The following is a 16674-nucleotide window of genomic DNA, read 5'->3' on the forward strand; positions in this document are numbered from 1 at the left end:
TTTTTCTGGGCTCTTTATTCAAATAAAGAGCTTAACTTCAGCTGTATAAAATACAAGGTTCACATATTAGCTTGAATATAAGACAAGCTTGGCTTTAAGCGCCTCCACTATTTCTGGAGCTATGGCCTCATTTTGTTCCTTTACATTGAGGATTTGTGCATGGGCTTCATTGAACAGCTCTTCCCCTACTGCTTCCACCACTCTCTGCTTCCAGGCAGCCAACTTCGGTCTGTCTTCAAATACATCCAAACCACCTGCAACAGCCTGAAAAGCAAGAAAACGAAATTGGTCTCCAGAGGAGACAAACAAAACAACAACAAACACACAATCATTTCCCCTACCCTAGTCGGGAGGAGCGCATATGTTTAATAAACCTACATTCCCCTTTCCCGGCACTTGATGTACCTACACATTTGTTCATGACATATAAGGTCCACTGTTTTTTTTCTTTTTCTTTAATGGTTTATCTTGTAGCAGTATACGCAAGAGAAAAGTAGCAGAAAAAGGAAAGCGAATAGAGAGTAACAGAGAGAAAAGACAAAATTAATATATTACATTTACGCTTCACACTCAGGGGTATTCTACTTTAAACAGTTTGGGTAAGCTGCCGTTCTTATCATATATAGACGAGTATGGACAATATTTTATTACATTTTTTGGTCCCAGATAGTCCAGATTTTTCTATAATAAATATCTTCCCTATAATAAAATCCCTTTTCCATATCGTATTGGAAATGAATTTGATTTAATACTTCCTGCCATTCTATTTCTTCTGTTTTTTCCATTTCCTTGCAACGCATAATCTAGCAGCTGAACAGATATGTATCAACAGATTTCGTTGCTCGTTTATTTTTGAAAGATCTAAAAGGAGAAGAAAGGTCTGTGGGGATAGCATGTTATTTATGGGGAGTAGAGAGTTTATCAAGCAGTTAAGTTTGTATTTTAGATTTGTTAATCTCTCACATTCCCACCATATGTGTAGAAACGTTTCTAATTCCCTTCTACATCTCCAACATAATGGTGTATTGGATTTGTCTATTTTGTGCAATTTCATCGGAACCATATACCATCGATAAGAGATAATTTGATGTATCCCCAGTGTCATTCAGTTCTGTTTCCAATTTGATTAAAAAAAAAAGGAGGGTTTTAATTGTTCCCTGCAGTTACATAGCAGATTAATAGTTCTTGTTAGCTGCTTCCTATATTTTTGATTTCCTAAGAAGTCTATCAGCTCATGCGATTTTTTGTATTTTTTTTTTCAATTTTATAATTTTTTTTTAATAAAAGCTATGATTGAGAAAAGGAGGACAGGAGGATCCAGGTGCGGGGGATCTGGATCTTAGTCGTCTCATAGTCAGACCTATTTGAGGTCTGATTATAAAACCTTAAAATACGGTATATATATATATATATATATATATATATATATATATATATTATTATTAGATTAGTGCTGCAACTAATTAATTTTCATAATTGATTAGTTGGCTGATTAATCAGATAATAAAAAAAAAATGTAAATTTTTCATTCATTTAAAAAAAAAAAAAAACACCTTGAGAAAAATGCTTGTTTTTATTTCCCCAACCTGCCCCCCAGTTATGCACATTTGAGCCCAGGCTTGCCAGACTGCCTCCCAGACATGCCCTATTCCCCCCAGATATGCCAATCCGCCCACCCCACATATGCCTTATATACCCGATATGCCTTATATCCCCAGATATGCCTTATATCCCCTCTATGCCTTCTACCCAGATACGCCACATACCCCATATATGCCATAGTGCCCACTGACATGCCTTATACCCCTTATATGCCACTGTGCCCCCCAAATATTCCTTATAACCCCCTATTTGCCACTCTGCACCCCCAGATATGCCTTATAACCCCGATATGCCTTATAACCCCATGCCACTGTGCCCCCCAAATATGCCTTATAACCCCTATATACCACTGTGACCCCAAATATGCCTTATAACCCCCTATATACCACTGTGCCCCCAAAATATGCCTTATAACCCCCTATATACCACTGTGCCCCCAAAATATGCCTTATAACCCCCTATATACCACTGTGCCCCCAAAATATGCCTTATAACCCCTATATACCACTGTGCCCTTGATATGCCCCCAAATATGCCTTATACCCCCTATATGCCACTGTGTCCCCCAAATACGCCTTATAACCCACTATATACCACTGTGCCCTTGATATGTGCCCCCCCCCTGTGCTCCAGACTCCTTGGTGTCTAGTAAGGGCAGCCAGTGAGCCTCTGCGTGATGTGCATGGACAACCTCTGCTTCTGGCTGGCACTTTCGCTGGATCTTCTATGAGCATCAGAAGGTCATTATAGAAGCCCCAGTGGAAGTGCCGACAGTAGCGGAGGATGTCTGCGCACACTGCACAAACGCCCACCGGCTGCGAGAGAGAATGATCTGGGTCCCCTGCAGCACTACGGCTGATCCTCCTCTCTGGCACCCGGCGAACATTGCGCAATGCGCGCAGACCACCTCCGCTGTGTTGGCCGATACTTCCGCCGGGGCTTCTATGGTGGAGCACCGGAAGGTCATGTCACGCTGGTGCTCCATCATGGAAGCCCCTGCGGAAGTGGAGGATGACTGCGCGCATCGCACAAATGCCCGCCGGCTGTCAGAGAGGAGGATCCGGGTCCCCCGCAGCGCTGCAGGGGATCTGGATCTTAGTGTTATTATCTGACCTCTATTTGGATGTCAGATTATAAAACAAAGGGTATTTTTCAGAGCATTTGCTCTGAAAAACCCTCCTCTTATAATCGATAAAATCGATTCAACTAATCGATAATGAAATTCGTTGGCAATGATTTTCATTATATATTTTATCGATTAGTTGTTGCAGCCCCAATATATAATGTCACATGTATTCCTGACATAGTTTCCTATATTGTGTTTTTTAAGGGGTGAGTAGCAAAGGGGTTTCATACGTTATTTTACTCAAATTCTTAGGGGTACTAAGGTATTGTGTTAAGTTTTCTTTTACTCATTATGGTTTACAGATAAAGATCTGCTTGGTGATCGCTATTGTACGCCTGTGGATGCTGTTGGTGTAATGGTGACATTATGTTTCACATTTTTAAGCTAATTTTTATTTCTCCCTTTCCCCCCCTGGCATTGATCACATTAAACAAGAATAAAGGCTCCACAGCCTTGAAAAACAGTACCCGTGATAAGCCAAGCAGGGAGTAATCAGGTAACAGTAGGTTCTGGACAGATCATCATATGTCTCTAGGTCAAAAGGGAAAGCTTGATTGCATGATAGGGAATTCTAATGTAATTGTGTACCGGCACTCACACCAATTTACCTGATCTGCCAACAGGAAGCCAGCAATGCAGGCATATTACACCACAGATATATATTTTTACCTGCATAATTTCCACAAGCGCCACCAAGTCTGCTATAGAGATCTCTTCACCAACCAAGAAGGGCTTGTCTGCCAAGAATACCTTCTCCAAGTTAGTCACTGTTGTGTTAAACTCTGTAATGACACGGTCTAGTTTTTCAGAGCTGACTTCTTGGCCAAGAATTATGGACATGTGCTGTAAGAAATGTCAGAATACAGAAGGTTATATGTTACACAACTGCTTGCACATGACATGAAGGCTTTAGCGCACACTGGTAGGCTCCAGCCACATGTAACTTGTAGGGTTTACTACCCTTTATGTAAAGGGTCATATATTATACCTTTACCGAGTTAACATATTGAAAGCAAGCTTAACCCCTTAAGGACCGGGCTCATTTTTTTTTCTTTCTGTACCCCGTGGGACCGAGGATGTTTTAACAATTTTGCGGTGCTTGTGTTCAGCTGTAATTTTCTCCTCACCCATTTAGTGTACCCACACATGTTATGTATTGTTTTTTTTCAGGACAAGATGGGCTTTCTTCAGATACCATATGTTTTGATCATATCATCTTATTTACTATAAAAATAAAAATAACAAAACATGGGGAAGATTTGAAGAAAAAAAACACCTTTTATGACTTTTCTTTGAAAAATCTTTTACTCTTTTACCTACATAAGGAAGTAAAAAAACTACCTTAATAGATTCTACTATTTGTCCTGAGCTTAGAAATACCCAATGTTTTTATGTTTTTTTGCTGTTTTTTGTGTAAGTTATTGGGCAATAAGTACGTTATATGATTTCCAAACCTTTTTTTCCAAATCTGGTCATTCTGCCTCCATCTCCTCTTTGGAACATCGTTGAAGCCGATTAACTCAATTAATCCCCATCAAACCATATATTTTTGAAAAATAGACACCCCAGGGTATTTCAAATGCTGGTATTTTAACCCTTTCCATGCACTAATTATACAACCACACTTTGTCAAACTTTGTAATAGTAATTTTTTTTTTCACACGAATTGTAATTTAGTTATAAATATAAAGGTCCTGGTATATGTCACTGTCAAACAACACTCCAATATGCGTTCAGCAACATCTCCTGAGTATGGTGATACCCCATATGTATAGGTTTGTCCGATTGTTTGGCTGGTAAAAGGCTACTTTTGGGACATGCATAATTTAGGTGGTCATTTGGTCATTCTGCCTCTATCTCCTCTTTGGAACATCTTTGAAGCCGGCTACTTCAGTTTACCCCATCAAACCATATCTTTTTGAAAACTAGACACCCCAAGGTATTTCAAATGCTGGTATTTTAACCCTTTTATGCATGAGATTCTACCACCTGCCTTTGCCAAAATTTAATTTTGTATTTTTTCCCACATAAATTGTACTTCAGGAATGAATTCATAGCTCCTGGTATGCGTCACTATCAAACAACCCAATGTGTGTTCAGCAACATCTCCCGAGTGCAGTCGTGTTGTTTGAGATTTAAAATGCCACATTTGGGAAGTGCGCTTTTTTTTCTCCATTTTGGTTTGTCTGTACCTGTGCCCTGTCTTTGAGCCCGGCCACTCCAATTTACCCAGTCAAACCATTTTTTATTAAATTAGTGTATTTGAAGTGCTTTTATTTTAACTCTTTCTGTTGAAATTTTTTAGAAATTTGTATTTTATTTATTTATTTACACATTTTGCTGGTACTGGATGGTTCCTCTGGTGACATCACTGCATAATTATTTTTAAATGTTAGCACATTTTTTTTTTAGCATTTTTTTTTTCCATATTTTTTTTTTTTTGGCAGATGTTGACACCCCGGGGAGGGGCCAGACATGGCCCCTGATGCCGATCTCGGCGTTACTGAATGCCTCGACATCGAGGCATTACAGCAACGCCTTTTAAGCGAAGAAAGTGATCGTTGATCACTTTCTAAGCTTATTTAATTTAGTGACGGTTCAGGACCGTCAAAGGTTGTTAAGTGACCGTTTTTGCGTGACGGTCCTGAACCGGCAAAGGTCGTGAAGGGGTTAAACCTACAATCGCTGAATGGCAGCACAACGTTAACCCAGAAGGGTTGGAAGACTAGACTGTAAGGCACGTATTAGGTATGCGCCGATATATCAGTGGCCGAAAAGGGCATTATCAGCAGAATGCCGAAATAAAATAAAAATAATTGTGCAGGGGCAAAGTGCGGAGTTTTTTTTTTTTTTTTAATTATTTACTTTCTTTTAAAGGTGTGTGGGGGGGTCATTTTCGGGCCAAGTGAATCCTGAATTTTTGATTTCAGTCGAGAATTTTCATTTTTGTCCATCCCTAGCACAAAAGGAGGATTTACCTTAGCCCAGAAGACTTTGGAACCGTGAAGTCGTGTATTTGTGTGCTGCCAGGCAAGATATTCATCAACACGGGCACGCTTTTGCAGGTCTGATGGGTACCAGTGATCTGAAGTGTTGAATTTACGTGCCAGGTAAAGCAGTATTGCAATGCTGGTGGAGAAAAAAATAAATCAAACGTTTTTAATCACCTATTTATAGCTACTTAAATATTCAATTGTCTATTTCACAGCTCCTTGCCTATTGCATGGTTTGGATAAAATAGTTCAGCAACAGGGCAGACATTCCTAAAAATTCCAAATAGCAGGTGATTTAGGTAAATTCAGTGGGGCACTTGGGAGGTCCACAGATTTTTAATAGAGAGGTCTGTCCTAAAGCTGGGGTACACAAAAATGGTGTCACTCTAGTAGAATTTTGAAGAAAATGCCACCTTTCAGACAACGTGAAGTCTCCATCTTTTAGAGCTGGCACTTTACAGAAAGCATTGACTTTTGCAAAATCTTCACCCAGTTGTTCGCCTGCAGAATGACAAAAAGCAAAGCATATTAAAAGGTGGCATTTCTGAGCTAAAGATTCAGACTTCTCCAGGAGGATATAGACATTCCAGAGAGTTAAGAATGGTTTGAAGGATAAAGATTACGAAATGTATTATGTATGCACAGACGAGCCACAACATTATGACCACCGACATGTTAAGTGAATAACACCAATAATCTTATGTCAATGGCTGGGATCTAGTAAGCAGCAAGCAAACATTTCATCCTCAAAGTTAATGCTGTGGGAAAAAGATGGGCAAGTATAAGGATCTGAACGACTTTGACAAGGGCCAAGACAACTGGGTCAGAGAATCTCCAAAACAGCAGCTCTTGTGGGGTGTTCTTTGTCGGCAGTGGTCAGTAAGTGGTCCAAGGAAGGAGAAGAGGTCAACCAGCAACAGAGTCGTGGGTGGCCAAGGGTCATTGATACACGTGGGGGGGCAAAGGCTAGTCCATGTGGTCAAACCCAAAAGACGAGCTACTGTAGTTCAAATTACTGAAAAGTGAATGCTTGTTATGATAGAAAGGTGTCAGAACACATAGTAGCACATGGGGCTAATCCAGGGCTCGACAAATGCCAGGCGCCAGGTCGCCATGGCGACAGAGAATTTTGTCCTGGTGCCTAGGTGTTTGTCAGCCTGTTACATCCACAAAAAATTGCCCCCGGGTCACCAAGCGGGGGCGCTGCTGCTGCTGTCTGCCCAGGAGTCTGGACAGACAGCACAGCCACTCCCAGCCCACCCCCGAGCCCCAGATCACTCCCACGGAGTGATTCTGTAGGCTGAAAACGTGGTTGCAGGAAAACCAGCAATCGCGTTTTCAGCTGCCACAGGCAGCTTCAGGGAAGGGGGTGATGTGTTGATTGGGTCCCCACACAAGTGTGGGGACCTGACACAACATCCCCCTGCTGCCTGATCGCTCCATGAGAGCGACAGTGCAGTGTTAACCCCTTCAATGCCGCATTCTCGGCATTTAGGTGTTAATTCCCGTTTTGTACGGGGCTCTGCTGCTGGTGGTCTGCCTGGGCTTCCAGGCAGACCAGCAACAGCAAAAACGAGCCCCCACAAGCCTACAGCAGTCATCAAAGAGACTCCCCCCTGCAATGGCTGGTCTGTAGACCAGCAATTGCGTCCCAGCTGCCAGAGGCAGCTTCAGGGACAGGGTTCTTCGGTCTCCACATGAGTGTGGAGACCAGCCCCAACCCTCCCTTGCTGCCTGATCGCTCCCTGAGAGCGACAGTGCAGCGTTAACCCCTTCAATGCCACAATTGTGTATGACACATTCATGGCATTGCAGGGGTTAACATTTGTCCCCACAAGCTTGTGGGGACTAAATATCAGGCAATGCTGTGCTCCAATGGAACATCAGCATTGAAATGCTATGATTTTAGTAAGTGGGCTGATGATCAGATCACTCCTAACCAACTGTTCGCTTTAAAAAAAAATCCTGGCTCCTAACTTTTTTAGCTGGCGCCAAGATTCTCAACAAATTTGTCAAGCCCTGGGCTAGTCAGGGTGCCCACGCTGAAAGCACCTACAATTGGCAGGTGAGCATAAGAACTGGAGATATAGATTATATATAAATAGAATTCATTAAATTCTTGAAGACTCAGAACCAATATGCATTACAAAGGTTTTAGTAGCGTTGGAGGACTTTTGACCAGACAAGATTGGGTAAACTAACCAGGTGAAAAGCCATACTGATAGAGACAGAGGCCACTGAACGGCATACCTCTTGCAAAACAAAAATTGAAAACTCAGTATTTGATGGCAGGTAAGAACGATCTAGTCTGACCATTTTTCCTAATGTAAACACTCTTTTTAAATAAACTTAACTCTTGTACTTTGTTAAATCCCATTAGGTTTTTACATGTTTCTATAACATCTCTCTCCTCCTCCAACCTATCCATACTGAGATACTTAGGTTGCTTCTGAATTTACTATGCAGCCATCTTGCCTACATGGGAAAGTTACACAACAAACAAAGGTTTAGGATTTACCGTATTGGCCCGAATATAGGCCGCACTTTTTTCCCCCACTTTAAGTCTTTAAAGTGGGGGTGCGGCCTATATTCGGGGTCTAGCGCCCGACGCCCGGGACATGCAGTCCCGGGCGCCGGGCAGGCAGCGGGGTTAGGATACAGATCCCCCGCAGCGGTGCAGGTGACCTGCATCCTACTCCCCGATACGCTCAGACAGCCTCCCCTGCCGGCACTTTCCACGGGGGGGAGTACCGGCACGGGAGGTTGTCTAAGCGCATCGCACGGACGTTCACCGGCAGCGGCGATGCGCCGTTGCCGGTAAACGTGCGCACGATGCATTCTAACCCCCACGACTTACCAGGGCAGACTCCCGGGTGTCTTGCAGGGCCGGCGGAAGACATCGACGCAATACGTGTATACAACTTCCGGTGCCGGCACTTCCGCTGAGTGCCGGCACCGGGAGTTGTATACACAATGTGCATAGATGTCCCCCTCCGGCCCCGTAAGACACCCGGGAGTCTGCTCTGGTAAGTCGGGGGGGGGGGACAGAGTGGCAGCGTATCTCGAGGGGGGTGAGGACAGAGTGGCAGCATATCTCCGGGAGGGGGAGAGGACAGAGTGGCAGCATATCTCGGAGGGGGAGGACAGAGTGGCAGCATGTTTTTTGGTGCTTTTTTAAAGAAAAAAACTTTTTCTTTAAAAAAGCACCAAACTTTTAGGGTGCGGCCTATATACGGGGGCGGCTTATATCCGAGCCAATACGGTATGTGCAGAATTCCCTCAGAAGCCAGAGTTTTTGCTGGAACATGATTTGATTATTTTTGTGAACTGGAAAAGACACACGCTGATGATGGAGAAAGTTATGTGTCTGCATTCCAAATTTCCTGTTGACGAGGTGCCACTCAACCTCAGTAATGGACAGAATGGCCATGTTGAGTAGCGGTGCATAAAATACAAAAAAAATCACAATATATACACCCATGTTAAAGGGAGACACCGGCTATTGTATGCACTCTAATGTACATATCAGCTTTCCTTTTTAATCATTTACTCCCCCTTAAAAACAAACCCCCGAACTAGGTGCTGTTCTGCAGCGCTCCTTATCTCTTTGAGTTGGCTTTCCTTCCACCAACCGGCTACCTCTAGCACAGGACCCGGCCAGGAGGGAGCTCGAGTCTGGAGCTATTTATTTACATTTGACTGCTAGCAAGGAATATGCTTACAGACATAAAGTTCATTAACATTGACAATCTGGAACATGTACTTATCACCACTGCATGCTTTTTCATAAAGAACTGAGAGAGAAGTCATAATGTATCACTTTGCAAAATGTGGGAGACAGATATGTGATCAAGCATTAGCACAAAAGGGGGACTGCCTGGTGTTTTATAGCACATATGTACACATTATATATATAATATATACAGCAACCAGGATGTCTAGACTACAGAGGACTTGGTGACATTTCTGTGGCGGCTGGACCCTTTTTCTGTACTTGTTATGTGTTTGTATATTTTATCACTGTGGGTGTGATTTGAACAGGACTAGATAGCACACAAGGAGTACGTTGTCTGTGAATGTATTCTGGGATGGTATATTTCTGGGCCACTTGGCTGGACAGACCCCCTTTTGCTGAAGGTTACCAGCCCTCCCCATTCATAGAAATGGGTCAAAGCCATGCATAGAAAGAGCTCTATATGCTGACCGCATCTTTAGCAACATTTCTTCCCGAACCTCCCGCCTGTTCTACTAATATCTATGGGAAAAAATAATTTGAGATGCTAAAACTCACTGACATAATACAAATCCCTTTATCCCCATGACTGACAAGCATATACCACAGCCTACCTTTAAAGAGTCGCACCTCCGCAAACTGAAACGGGATATTATTGGCCTTGGCGAAGATATAAACAGAGCGACATGGCTGGGACAGGAGGTCCAGGTAAAGACTCAGTTCCGCCATAACTTTATAATAATAAAAATCGCCTAAAGCGCACAACCGAAGCAGACAGAGACGAAGAAAGAACAAGCCGCTATTAACGGGCTTTTATATCAGGCTACCTAGGTACTGGTAGCCCCGCCCACCTAATACAGTCCCTCCAAGCACGGTGCGCTTGAACTTCGCTTTAACTCTTTAATTTCTTTGGTCTCATTACACGACGACAGAGGCCATGGAGATAAAGTACAGTAAGAGTTAATGCGCCATCTAAAGATAGATACATAATAGCTACCTTGTCCGCTTTAGCGGTGGGTTTGCCCGGAGTGGTCAGACAGGTGGGACGCGGTCCAAGTCCAGATCTGGTATGGGGAGTGTCTGGCATGACAGGGTAATGCTCCGTTACTGCTACTGGCGTAATAACAACTAGTATACTAAATACACCCTACGGAACTGTTAGTGTAAATGTGTGTGTGGACGGGGCAGGCAGTAGAAGCAGGGTAAAAGTCTGTTGATAAGGAATGGAAGTGTGTAGATTAAATGGGCCAAACAAGGACACAAGGCCATGTCAAAAAATAAAATTGATTAAGCTATCAACGTTATAATTATTGGGAAAATGATTTGACCATCAAGGAGTGATATCTGTGATTGTATCCTGGCTATCTCCCAGGGTCAGACCTCCCTTGAGACCCAATCCATGCACTCCTTTTCTAGGAGCTCAGAAGGTTTTATGGAATGTTCATTGGGTGGTGGATAAGTAGAACATACATACATACATACATACATTGCTAAGTATATTTTTTTTAATATCACTTTTTTTCTGTTTTGCCCATTGCTTTATTTCACATAACTGGAACAGCCCACCGGCAGAAGTGGCAGAGATTTACACCATAAGGGAATTTCAACATACATAGGATAGCCATATAGATATCCTGAATCTAAAATGAGATCAAAGACTAGGGGCGAGCTGACCACTCTTGGAGTCAGGAGCGCCATGAGGTCACATAACAAAGAGAATAAATACTACCCTTACGAAAAAAATTACTGCAGTTTTTCTGAAGTAATACTGCAGTTTTTTGGACATGAAAAAACTGCAATACTGCACTTTTACTGCAGTATTACTGCACATTTACTGCCGTTTTACTGCATTTGTACTTCACTATACTGCAGTTTTACTGTAGTTATTTTTGTACGTAATTACAAATGCAATAAAGCTGCAGTACATTGAAGTACAACTGTAGGTTTGCAATATAAAAAAAAGGTGCAGTAAATGTGCAGAGAAAGTAAAGCTATAGTACTCTATAACTCCCATCTGGCCTAGTGAGCCTCTTGCTAAACATAATGGCAGACGTAGTAGTAACCTGGCTAAAACTCAGTGGCTTGTCAAGTACTGAAAGAGGCACTATATAGTAGCCATTTGGCCACTTGTGCAAGAGCTGTTACCGCGAGTAAAGCTGTGCCAAGCTAGCCCAGGAAAGACTGTCTTTCCTATGAAACTAAGACATGTTTCATTTTGGGATGAATGCACCATGAATTTCATTCATCATGTGAACTTCTGTATTGACATTTTCCAAGCTTTTACTCTCTGGAATCATTTCAGCACACAGAGGGCCTCACATCTTGGCCACGTTCCAACATTCCAGGAATGATGCATGAAAGACAGCCTTGGTGTGGAATATCAATCCATCCATTGTTGGTACTCAGGCTCCTGCTTTTCTGGAATAATAGAAGATCTTTTCTTGATTAGTTATAAATGGATAATAAGGGTTAAGGTAGTTGGTGGCTATAATGTATGTAAGTTACTTATTTCTGGCACTACTATGGAGAAATGGCTGTTTACCATGCCCCCCCCCAAACAATAAATCATGTGAGGCAAGGGTTCATCAACATAAGTATGCATATGTGTATACATGTAAGGGAAAGCAGGGGAGAGTTGCTTTGAGTCTGGCAGGCAAGGATATAAAACGCATATACACATGCACTGCCCTTACAAACACCCGCTCATACATACATACACACACACACACACTGCCCAGATATATACATAGACATACACTGCCCTTGCATGTGCCTGTCCGTACACAGACATATGTACTGCCCTTACACACACACACCCCCCTGCCTATACAGACATATAGACAAATAGAGGGGCGTAACTAGAAACCACCGGGCCCTGATGTGAAAATTCCCCCGGGCCCCCCAACAGCTAGTTGGTGCCTTCTTTGCCCCTTGCCCCCTCCTTCCAACATAAAACATATGTAAACACACAAATTACACACACTCCATCTCACTCCACTTACACATCCATGCTCGCTCACACACAAGTACACATCCATGCTTACATAAATACACTGACCCCCAATACGCCCCTATCTCCCTGTGCTGGTTTAAAATAGTTTAGAAAGGGCCCTTCCGACCTGGATAGGTGAGGAGACAGGAAGAAGGGGTTGCACCGGGCCCCCTAGAGGAACAGGCCCCGTCGTGGCTGCTACCCCTGTAGTAACGCCAGTGTACACATACATTGTCCTTACACACACACCTGTCCGTACACATATTTACACATACACTGTCCTTACACATGCCTGCCCATACATACAAATATGCCTTGACCATATACAATGCCCTTACGCCTGCTCATACACACATATACAAATACACTGCCCATACAAATGCCTGTGTATTCACACATATACACATTGTGACATTCATGTAGGATTGGTGGTGGAAGGGAGGTATGTTTCTCCTAGGTTCCTTTCCTATGTGAAGTAACACCAGAGTCTTCCACCTGCTAGGTGATTAATTTAGGTAAATGAGAGGGTGGATATAAAAGGAAAGCCAGGAGGGCAGATAGCTCTCTCTGGCTGAGGACACAGAAAGCCGGTCTGTGGGAGAGACTTTTGAGTAAAGGTTGCTGGACGTATTGTGTTAAGTTGGCAGATAGAAGCTCTCCAGCTGGTAGTGAGGGACATTCCCTTGTATAGTAAGTGCCGGACAGGCAAGATTTTCTTTTGTTGCTGTGTTGTTATATTTCGTTTGTCTTTGAAACCTTTCTAATAAACCTGACCCTGTCAGATTGCACGAACTTACTGCTGTTTGCCTGGTTTGAATGAAGACGGGCACTTGTCCCTTGACCTCAGCGAGGGGCGATCCTTGACCTATCTCACAACATACACTACGCTTACACGCCTGCTTACAAACACGCATATACACATACACTGCCCTTACACATACCTGTCCATGCACACACACACATATGCACTACCCTTATACAATGCCCTTGGACACACATATACAAATACACTGCCCTTACAAATGTCTGCTAATACACATACATACATACACTGTCCTTACACACTGCTTACAAACACACATGTACAAATACACTGTCCTTACGTACGTCTGCTTAGAAACACATACACACACCCCGCCTTTACACTCACACTTTCATTTGGGGGGGCAGGCCTCGCGTAGCAGAGTGAGGGGTGCCGAGCAGTTGCAAAAAATTTATTCCTGAGCGACCACTTGGCGCCCCTCCCTCTCCTCCATGTCAATCAAGGCTACACAAAAAAAAGACGGCATTTCAATTGGCGGAGCACACGGGGGAGGGGGCACAGCATGATGTAGGGGGCCACGGCGCCACTGCATACTGCCCATACACATATGCGTTACACATATACACACAAATACACTGCCCTTACACACAAACACACTGGGTCATACAGTACCTCTTTCTCCCTAACCAGCCCACTGCCCAATGAGCGGGGCTGTTTAGGGAGATTACAATATGGCACCTGTCTCGGTGCGGCCCTGAAGCCCAGGGGAGGCAGCCTCACCATTCGCCCCCTTATGGATATGCTACTGTTCCAGGGGCTCCGTAGCGAATCACATTGCCCATTACAGATACTGTGGAAAACATCAAAATCACTTTGAGTGCTTAGAGCGCTCTGCAAATCTACCAACTAGCCACAGAGTTGTCATCATTACAACATTGGTCTGTACTCAGCAACACAACATGAGATTTAGCACCAGATGAGCAACTTGTTAGAAACCCTGACTGTGCTGCAAGGGAACTGGTGAAGATTTGAAAAAGCAAAATACCTCAGCGAGTTTCACCATCATGGGGAATAGTTAGAGTTTGAAAGTTTCATGTCAAGGATATCCTTAGGCTAACTTTAGTGAATAGACCTCATAAATGTTATATTGTTGCAGTAAATTTCCCTTTATGGGTTATCTCTCAGTGGGATCACAACATGAGAAGCTGGTATTACAGATCAGGTTGAAAGTAAATATGCTTATCTCCTATTACAGGTATTATGCCATTGTATTGACAAAGCTGGGAAACTCTGTTAAATCCTTCAATGTAATACATACAAAAGATTATATAACCTTTATTATGCTATTATATAAACACATTAAGACTAAAATAGTTGTGTGATTACCTCATAACACCGTGTACACTGTTGTACTATTAAACAGTCAATGCACTTTACAATTATTTCAACATTGTCAGATAATTGAATTTTTTCATAAGTAACTCAATGGGTTGTATTTGCTGTCACAACTCCCATGCTATACAGTCCTATACACTAAGTAAGCCCAGGTAGCTGTGATACAAATTATACAAATAATATATTAATAAAAACTCATAGTGGTGGGATGAAAGATGTTCGCAGAAACAGTATACACGGATTGGCACAACCAAGTAGCTGGCAGATCTGTACAGTTTATGAGCCAAACCTTCCAAAGTCCAAATATGAGATTCCACAGACTGTTGTGGAGAATCAGAGAGCGGTCACAGCCACCACTGCGGAGTGATCACCACGTGCAAGATGGTGGCCGCCCTGTAAAAAAAAAAAAAAAAAAAAACAACAAAAAAACAATAAAGTTGAAAAAGTTCGCTAGATGGTCTCCAGACCCTCTAGAGAACTCTGGCTCCACTTGCAGGTTGACCATACAAGTCAATGGAGCCTAGCTTTCTAATCACTATGTAAAATATTTAAAAATAATAATAATATAAAAAAAAAGCTTAAAAAAAAATGGTAACATTTAAACATTATTATGCATCAGAGGAACCATCCAGTTCCAGCAAAATGTAAAAAAAAATCCAAAAAGAATAAAATAAATAAAATAAAAAAATAAAGTTTATTATTATGAGCAAGTGCTAAAATTAGCGCTGTATCTTCCAAAAATTCTGACATGGAAAAATTTAAATCAAAGCATTTCAAATACCCAAGGGGTGTCTAATTTATAAAAATGAATGGTTTTATGGGGTAAATTGTAGTGGCCGGGCTCAAAGATAGGGCATAGGCACAGAGTGACCAAAATAGGGGGGAAAAAGCGCACTTCCCAAATGTGGCCTTTTAACCCCAAACACCAGACAAACCCATGACTGTACTCGGGAGATGTTGCTGAACACACATTGATTGTTGGGTGTTGTTTGATAGTAACGTATACCTGAAGCTATAAATTTATACCAAACTACAATTTGTGTGAAAAAAATACCAAAAAAAATACTACCACAAAGTGTGGCAAAGGCTGGTGGTAGAATCTCATGCATGGAAAGGGATGAAATACTAGCATTTGAAATACCTTGGGGTGTCTAGTTTTCAAAAATATATGGTTTGATGGGGTAAATTGAATTATCCGGCTTCAAAGATGGTCCTATTAGGACATGGGGGCAGTAGGAAGGTTTTGGAGCATACCTCCCAACTTTTCAAATAGCCAATGAGGGACCTTTGGTTTAGGGTTAGAGGTGTGACTAGAGGTAGGGCCTTATTGAGACTCTTTATGTAACTTCCTTGCTTACTGATAAAGTTTAAGAAAAAAATGTATTTACCTAATTTGATTTATAAACATATTTTATGTTTCCACACACATTAATGTGACTCTAATGGCTGCTTAGCACTGTGCCCGCAAAATGTTCTAAGCTCACTGAAACCAGAGATATTGGGAGAGAGAAGAGGGGCAGAAGGATTTAGGGCCCAAGGAGGTACAGGAAGGGCTGTCCTTTCTCTACTAGGACAGGTGGGAGGTATCCTATAGTAAGTTCGAAACTCAGCTCTCATTACTTATTGATTTATATAGCGCCATCATGTTTCCCAATGTTGTAATTTGGAATTACAGAACAAAAGTTAAAGAAGGCCCTACGTAAAAAAAAAAATACAATCTTAAAGGAGTATACAAGGTAAAAGTGCCACACTTTGTATCAGCCACATAAGTGTATCTTGTTGTAGACACTGGTTAAATAAATTAATTAAATAAATTTCCGGAGGTAAGTGGGAGGAAGAGCGTTAAACTGTCAGTTCCCTAAAGAAGAGGGTCTTTACAGATTTTTTGAAGGGAGGGAACTCTTTTGAGGGAGAGTTAGATGTACCCAAAGGACGAGGACACTCAGGACAGCCCTGGAAAATTCTTGTATGTTTTCGTGTAGGGCCGATGCACTGACTTTGGCCACTTTAAGCAAAACATCATTTTGACACCTTTTGCCTTCCGTCCCTTTGTGCAGATCACCGTATTTG

At 42.4% G+C, this 16674-nt stretch overlaps 1 protein-coding gene across 1 annotated transcript; it reads right to left on the reverse strand.

Moving 5' to 3' along the window:
* LOC128501288 (glutathione S-transferase theta-1-like) lies at positions 1-10240 on the reverse strand. Its single transcript, XM_053470706.1, has 5 exons — positions 10069-10240; positions 6135-6222; positions 5707-5857; positions 3398-3571; positions 1-264 (listed from the first exon to the last, which is right to left on the reverse strand). Exons 1-5 carry the CDS (start codon positions 10181-10183, stop codon positions 67-69), a joined length of 726 nt encoding a protein of 241 aa, XP_053326681.1. The 5' UTR covers positions 10184-10240; the 3' UTR covers positions 1-66.
* Between the last annotated feature and the right edge of the window lie 6434 nt (positions 10241-16674).

Source organism: Spea bombifrons, chromosome 1 (assembly GCF_027358695.1).
Source record: "Spea bombifrons isolate aSpeBom1 chromosome 1, aSpeBom1.2.pri, whole genome shotgun sequence".
NCBI lineage: Eukaryota > Metazoa > Chordata > Amphibia > Anura > Pelobatidae > Spea > Spea bombifrons.